Source organism: Salvelinus sp. IW2-2015, unplaced genomic scaffold, assembly GCF_002910315.2.
Source record: "Salvelinus sp. IW2-2015 unplaced genomic scaffold, ASM291031v2 Un_scaffold1303, whole genome shotgun sequence".
Taxonomy (NCBI): Eukaryota; Metazoa; Chordata; class Actinopteri; order Salmoniformes; family Salmonidae; genus Salvelinus; species Salvelinus sp. IW2-2015.
In genome coordinates, this window is record NW_019942827.1 from 180,658 (window position 1) to 189,261 (window position 8,604).

An 8,604-nucleotide genomic window follows, 5' to 3' on the forward strand; every position below is an offset into this window, starting at 1 on the left:
TAAAGGAGCGCTATGGATCGACACAATACACATCTATTAAACTTTTACAAATACACTGCCTCACGGCTTACAGTGAATCATTCTAGATAGAACCCCTTTTCCACCGCGAATTTACGCAAAACTGTAACTAAAGCCACTCAGGAAACGATCCAATGACATCTTACAGACACAACGTACACTGTAGAATTTGCCTTCTGATTTAGGTATTGTCCTGCTGAAAGGTGAATTTGTTTCCCGGGGGCTTGATGGAAAGCAGTACTGAAACCAGGTTTCTTCATGAAGATTTAAGTGAACTAATAGCTCCATTCCGTTTCTTTTAATCCTTAAAAAAAAACTCCAACTTAGTCTTTACCGATATAAGACAAGCGATCAACCTCAATAAACATGGATGTCAGCCACCAACCAATGCTGAACCAATACTGCAAAGAGTGTACAATCAGGTGATAGCCGTATGACGTTAAGATTCCTTACCCAACAGAAGCATAGACTGCTATGCATCTGGACATAAAATGGGTTAATTGTCTCTTGCCGCCGAACTATAACATGGCCTGTATAAGAACATATTGTATTCCATGAAACCCTGCCGATATACAAATGCCCATCTGAAATAGCCCACAACACATCTAACACCTAACCTAACAATCCAACCACCTACAGATGTTTTTCAATACCTGTTGCTCAGGCCTCCTTGACAACACCAAGATGAATTCGGATACTACTGCACAATCACCATGCTGCACATCATACTACCACTCCAGTAATATCTAGATTGTACGAAACTTCGTAAATCACTATCGCGAACTAAGCCTATTATTGCCTTACCACAGCGAGCGCGCACTTTGCACACCACTGATAGTACCTAGACTCGTTCTAATCATTTTCTATGTGTGTAGTTACTGATAAAACGACTTGTAAATAAGTGCCACAAGGCAATGTAACAACATCAGTGTTGTTGTTAGGTCCCGATAACCACATGCTTCCTGCTTTCATCAATGGCCAGAGGTCGCAGAAATATCCACAATGTAAGCAATTTTACTGAAGGTGACTGACAAGAAAGGAAACTCCACCCTCACACGCTGTATGATCGTACTGACCGTCGAACTAAACTGACAGCGAACCCAGCCGAGCACACCCAACAATGCATACCACTGTAATCAGATCCATCACGAGTGAACGACAGAAAAAAGGAAACTGATATCACTGTTATGTAATACTGAGTCACAGACAGAAAGGAACTGAGATCACTGTATGTTATACTGAGTGACCGATACCAGAAAGGGAACGGAAAATAACACTAAGAATATGGAGAGCTAAATACGAAAAGTGACAAACGACAGAAAGGGAACCCATGACTACCGCTGTATGTATAACTGAAGTGACCGAAACAAGAACCGGAAACGTATCGACAAATACCCTCGCATACGCCGTAAATGTGGTACCCTCCGGCCGAGTGGAACGGACCAAACAAAACAGAACCCTGAGTATCACTGTAATGTACGCTCTACGCTGGAAAAAGTGCCACCCACCACCGAGAAACCACCCAGGCGCCAACCTGACAACCTCCACCCTGATATCAATAACACCATACTGACGACACGACAGAAAAAGCCGGAACAAAAGACTGAATAATCACTAGTATAAAGCTCTTTACTGAGTAACCACGACAGAAAAGCGGAACTGACCTAAATCACGAATAATATCTATAATCCCAGAGTGGACAACAGAACCGCGAAAGGCACCTCAGGATCTACTGGTAAATCCGTATCACTCAGATGCCACCGACAAAGGCAAAGGAAGAGACACTGACCTCCATCACATGAGTTTACTAAGACAGCGCACCGGACAGACAAAGGAGAACATCAGATATCACTTGTAATAGTAATTGAGTGATGACCGACAGAACGGGAACTGATATCACACTGTAAATGAGTACCTAATCACAGAAAAAACGATATCACTGTAGTTAACTGAGTGACCGACAGAAAGGGAACTGATATCACTGTATGTTTACTGAGTGACCGACAGAAAGGAACTGATATCACTGTATGTTATTACTGAGTGACACAGAAAAGGAAACTGATATCACTGTATGTTATACTGAGTGACCGACAGAAAGGGAACTGATATCACTGTATGTTATACTGAGTGACGACAGAAAGGGAAACTGATATCACTGTATGTTTTACTGAGTGACCGACAGAAAGGGAACTGATATCACTGTATGTTATACTGAGTGACCGACAGAAAGGGAACTGATATCACGTATGCGTTTTACTGATGACCGACCAGAAAGGGAAAATGATATCACTGTATGTTATACTGAGTGACCGACAGAAAGGGAACTGATATCACTGTATGTTATACTGAGTGACCAACAGAAGAGGAACTGATATCACTGTATGTTATACTGAGTGACCGACAGAAAGGGAACTGATATCAACACTCCTACTCTGTGCCATTGTGGATTGGTGCTACAGGAAAATAATTATGTGGAAATGACGTGCCAGTACAATTATGGATATTACTGTATGTAAGGATGTTGACATGGGGCTTTCGGCTTTTCAGAAACAAAGAAAGTCTTACAACGGAGCGTACTGGTCTATGTGCTCATCATTCAATGGGCTCAGTTCAAGTCTCACTTGTCCACTTAAAGAATGCTTTCCTTGTTCAGAATTATCTTGAAAAACTTTAGCACATTTTTGTTTTCAGGCAGCCATGCAACTTGGCAATAAATCAACCCCCTAAAACACCACAATAAGAATTTGAAATTAGAACGATAAAAGGGAAAAGTCCCGTTGCAGCTGAATCCATTTCACGTCCCATATATGGTCACTGCTGCTGKTGATAAATCAAGTCAGAAGGACATTGGACACTAAAGCTCTTTTCCAGAAGTTTCCAGAGTTGCGCAATGAAATCTTGTTTGACACTCAGAAAAGACAAGTTGTTTTGTGCTTTCGGAAAGCTTTTTACGACAACTTTTCTTCGAATTTCTTCAAATAGTTCTTCTGTAATTCTGTCTCTCGTTCGTTACCTAGCAATAGCATACAACTGTCTGTAACATAGTATGTTTGTGTCTCTGTGGATGTAAGATCCAGCGTGTAGATCACTGAGTTCTGTGTATGGGTATCGGATGTATGCGCCTAGATCACTGAGTTCTGTGTGTCAGTAGGGACTAGTGGAACACATCCGGAGAGGAAGCCGTGAACTAAAAAGCTTGTCGGTAGCAGATTTTCAACTTTCATTTATTTTTTTTGGGGGGGGGGAAACTGTCAGGACTCAGGACAGGAAGTAGGATGATAAGGGAGGGAGGTGGAGGTGGTTGTCTGGGACTCCCAGGGATGTTCCGAGTGTTCTTGTTGGGGACTTGTGCTCTTACGATCCTGAGCTCTGCAGGCTTGGTGTTCCTTCTGGTGCAACACATGCACCTGTCAGCCCACCTGGCCCGGTTGGATCTACAACTCCAGGTGCTCTCAGAGACCTCTGGCGCCGTGCTGCATCATTCTGCAGCAGTATCCCTCCGGGCCAGCAGGGACCCTGGAGAGGAGACTGATAGGTTGCAGGTGCTCTCCGAGGAATCTGGGTTGCAGACATCACCCCACAGGACCAGCAGGGAAGACCCAGGCGYAGAGGAGGCAGAAAGGGAGCTGCGGCATGGTCGACCCCGCAGTAAGAGGAGCAAGGCTGGGAAACGGCAGACTAAACGACAGCAGAAACGTGAAGACAGGGACATGATGATGGTGATGACATACTCTATGGTCCCGGTAAGAATCCTCAGAAATATTTACTACATGAATTAGAGACAGTATGTTATGTGCTTTTACTAAGTGAGTTATAGTAGGTTATTTAAAATAAAATAAAATCCTTTATTTAACTATTTAACTAGGCAAGTCAGTTAAGAACAAATTATTATCTACAATGACGGCCTAGGAACAGTGGGTTAACTGCCTTGTTCAGGGGCAGAACAACATATTTTTACCTTGTCAGCTCTTACGCATGTAGATCATCATTTATGATTACACAACGTTACGTTATTGTAGAGGAAGGGAGATTCAATCTGGAATAGTTTAGTATTCTCACTCTCCATATGTTCAGAGTCATTTCCTTTTTCACTCTTCTGGGATTAGCAGAAATGTCCTTCCTATGCCAAGAATCATCTCATTGGAAGTCTCTGGATATAGGATTAAGAGGAGGAAAACTGAGCATGCGTCTGAAATATATCCTATTCCCTATATAGTGCACTAATTTTAGAAAAGGTTCTATAGGACCCTGGTCAACAGTATATATATATATATACAGGGAATAGGGTTCTATAGGACCCTGGTCAAAAGTAGTGCACTATATTTTGGGAATAGGGTTCTATAGGACCCTGGTCTAAAGTAGTGCACTATATAGGGAATAGGGTTCTATAGGGCRCTGGTCTAAAGTAGTYCACTATATAGGGAATAGGGTTCCATTTTGGACTCATGCGGTGGCTTGGTACTCTGCCAAACTCATCCTATCCTCTGGGCCTTGGCTAACCACAGAGAGACCCACTTGGCTGGAGAAATGTCACACTTTCTGAATGACACAGGAAATTAACATCAAACCGAACAGTGTAAAGAAGAAACAACTGGCTGTATTTTTAGGTACATGATTCATCTAGTTTCTCTAAACTGGAGCTAATGGTTAAGTTGCTGTTATTGATCTAGAGGCGAAAGAAACGCACACCTATTTAGGCGAGGTGCTGGTTAGCGGAGCGGAACACTTCAAAAAAGTATAAAATAAKGGAGAGCAGGACACTCTAGGAGCTCAAGATGCAAAAATATTTATGTCCAACGTTTCGACAGACAAGCTGTCTTCATCAGGGTATAATGACAAACACTGCAGGATGACTCGTTTATATAGGGACAGGGCCTAGTGTTTCTGCTGTCGTTTATATTTATATATGTCAAAAGACACACACAGGCATCTGTAATCATGGTGTGGCCTGATATCATCGGTTAATTCTCATATATTAAAATAGCATACAAAGAAAACATAAATGGATAGCGTACGATCTTAGATACAATGTGGCTACATCAGCCTACAAACATTTACAATAGCAACATCACAATAATCACAAGAATGGCTTCAGATCAAAGTCAACGTTGAGACCGAAGGGAGCAAGGGTCTTTAAATGAAAGATCCAAGCTGTAGTGTCCTTTAAGTTGCTGTTATTGTCACCGTTTCCCTTTACTTCTGTCTTTCAGATCAAGGTCCTGTTGGAACTATGTAACAGCACAAAAGACATGTGTTTAACAGGTGTGTTGTTGTTGTTGAAATAGCTCTTCTAATATCTAGGGTACACAGGTAAGAAAAACACATTTGTTTTTTTGAAAACTACAATTATTAAAATAAAAACATTAGCAACAGCCTTAATAAAGACAGTACCTCATTGAAATGCTGTATGTTGCCTATTGCACATGAWATGGACATGAATACAAAAAGTTCCATTCCTAACCATTCATTCCATCCTACATTACAGGCMTACCAGGACCTCCAGGTAAAACAATCAACAACACTTTGCATCAATCAAAGCATGACAAAAGGGGGAAAGGTGGGATACCAAGTCAGTTGTACAACTGAATGCCTTCAACTGAAATGTGTCTTACACATTTAACCCAAACCCCTCTGAATCAGAGAGGTGCGGGGGGCTGCCTTAATCAACATCCACTTTGTCGGCGCCCGGGGAACAGTGGGTTAACTGCCTTGCTCAGGGCCCGGGGAACAGTGGGTTAACTGCCTTGCTCAGGGCCCGGGGAACAGTGGGTTAACTGCCTTGTTCAGGGGGCAGAACGATAGATTTTGTACCATGTCAGCTCGGGGATTTGATCCAGTAACCTTATCGGTTACTGGCCCAATGCTCTAAAAAAGGCATCTAGTCATACATGTAGTATCGATGATCATACAGGAATGATATCTGTTCAAGGCACTCCAGGTGTGGATGGGAAGCCAGGAGTCAATGCTACAGAAGGCATACCAGGACCACCTGGAGCTGCAGGAGACGAGGGAAAAAAGGTCAGACACTGTTTGTGGTATGTGATTTTTTTCCCCCATGCACAACTGCTCTAATACTGTACATGTGCAGACCAGTGGAGGCTGGTGTCACCTTAAATTGGAGGACTTGTAATTCATTGTATTCCAGCCATTACAATGATTCCATCTTCAATTCAAAGTGACACCAGCCCCACTGGTAAAGACCTAATGAAACTAAATAATTTAAAGAAATCAGTAAAAAAAAAATCCACCATAACTATCATGATGACCCTTGCTGTTCAGGTCCCCTGGAGAGAGAGGGGAGCCTGGGGTGAAAGGAGACGTGGGAGACCCTGGACCTCCAGGACTGAAGGACGAGACCCCAATGCATCATCATAGAGGGTAAAAGAGGGTAGAGTTCTCATTCTCTTAAAAATCCATCTACTAGATCACCCTACTAGTTCAGCTTACTAGATCACCCTACTAGTTTCATCTTACTAGATCACCCTACTAGTTCACCCTACTAGTTCCTCTTACTAGATCACCCCTACTAGTTCACTCCTACCTAGTTCATCTTACTAGATCACCCTACTAGTCTCTTACTAGATCACGCCTACTAGTTCACCCTACTAGCTTCCTCTTACTAGATCACCCTACTAGTTCTCTACTAATCAACCTACTAGTCACCCTACTAGTTCATCTTACTAGTTCACCCTACTAGTCTTCTTACTAGATCACCCTACTAGTTCCTCTTACTAGATCACCCTACTAGTTCACCCTTACTAGTTCACTCTTACTAGATCACCCTACTAGTTCCTCTTACTAGATCACCTACTAGTTCACCCTACTAGTTCATCTTACTAGATCACCCTACTAGTTCTCTTACTAGATCACCCTACTAGTTCACCCTACTAAGTTCATCGTACTAGATCACCCTACTAGTTCCTCTTACTAGATCACCCTACTAGATCACCCACTAGTTCCTCTTAACTAAATACCCTACAGTTCCTCTTACTAGATCACCCTACTAGTTCCCTCTTAACTAGCTCACACCTACCAGTTCATCCTACTAGCTCACCCTACTAGTTCCTCTTACTAGGCTCACCCTACTAGTTCCTCTTACTAGCTCACCCTACCAGTTCTCCTACTAGCTCACCCTACTAGTTCCTCTTACTAGATCACCCTAACTAGTATCCTCTTACTAGATCACCCTACCTAGTTCATCTTACTAGATCACCCTACAGTCATCTACTAGCTCACCCTACTAGTTAATCTTACTAGCTCACCCTACTAGTTCAATCTTACTAGATCACCCTACTAGTTCATCTTACTAGCTCACCCTACTAGTTCATCTTACTAGATCACCCTACTAGCTTCACCTACTAGTTCCCTTACTAGATCACCCTACTAGTCATCTTACTAGATCACCCTACTAGTCATCTACTCAACTTACTAGATCACCCTACTAGCTCACCTTACTAGATCACCCTACTAGTTCATACTTACTAGATCACCCTACTAGTTTCATCTTACTAGCTCACCCTACTAGTTCACTTACGAGCTCAACCTACTAGAGTCATCTTACTAGCTCACCTACTAGTTCATCTTACTAGATCACCCTACTAGTTCATCTTACTAGATCACCCTACTAGTTCATCTTACTAGCTCACCCTACTAGTCATCTTACTACTCACCCTACTAGTTCATCTTACTAATCCCCACTACTAGTTCATCTTACTAGCTCACCCTACTAGTTCATCTTATTAGATCACCCTACTAGTTCATCTTACTAGCGCACCCTACTATTCATCTTACTAAGCTACCCTACTAGTTCATCTTACTAGATCACCCCTACTAGTTCATCTACTAGATCACCCTACTAGTTCATCTTACTAGCCTCACCCTACTAGTTCATCTTACTAGCTCACCCTACTAGTTCATCTTACTAGATCACCCTACTAGCTCACCTTACTAGATCACCCTACTAGTTCATCTTACTAGATCACCCTACTAGTTCATCTTACTAGCTCACCCTACTAGTTCTCATCTTACTAGATCACCCTACTAGTTCATCTTACAGCTCACCCTACTAAGTTCCCTTTACTAGATCACCCTACTAGTTCATCTTACTATATCACCCTACTAGTTCATCTTACTAGATCACCCTACTAGCTCACCTACTAGATCACCCTACTAGTTCATCTTAAGCTCACCCTACTAGTTCCTCTACTAGATCACCCTACTAGTTCCTCTTACTAGACACCCTACTAGTTCCTCTTACTAAATCACCCTACTAGTTCATCTTACTAGATCACCCCTACTAGTTCATCTACTAGCTCACCCTACTAGTTCACTTACTAGATCACCCTACTAGTTCATCTTACTGAGATCACCCTACTAGTTAATCTTACTAGATCACCCTACGAGTTAATCTTACTAGATCACCCTACTAGTTAATCTTACTAAGATCACCCTACTAGTTAATCTTACTAGATCACCCTACTAGTCATCTTACTAGCTCACCCTACTAAGTTCATCTTACTAGATCACCCCTACCAGTTCATCTTATTAGCATCACCCTACTAGCTCACCTTACAGATCACCCTACTA

General features: G+C 42.3%; 1 protein-coding gene across 1 annotated transcript; it reads left to right on the forward strand.

Moving 5' to 3' along the window:
• Positions 1 to 2,872: 2,872 nt before the first annotated feature.
• LOC112070353 (gliomedin) lies at positions 2,873 to 6,400 on the forward strand. Its single transcript, XM_070438934.1, has 4 exons — positions 2,873 to 3,761; positions 5,229 to 5,280; positions 5,930 to 6,053; positions 6,298 to 6,400. The coding sequence occupies exons 1-4, from the start codon at positions 3,294 to 3,296 to the stop codon at positions 6,398 to 6,400; spliced, it is 747 nt and encodes a 248-aa protein (XP_070295035.1). The 5' UTR covers positions 2,873 to 3,293.
• Positions 6,401 to 8,604: the final 2,204 nt, after the last annotated feature.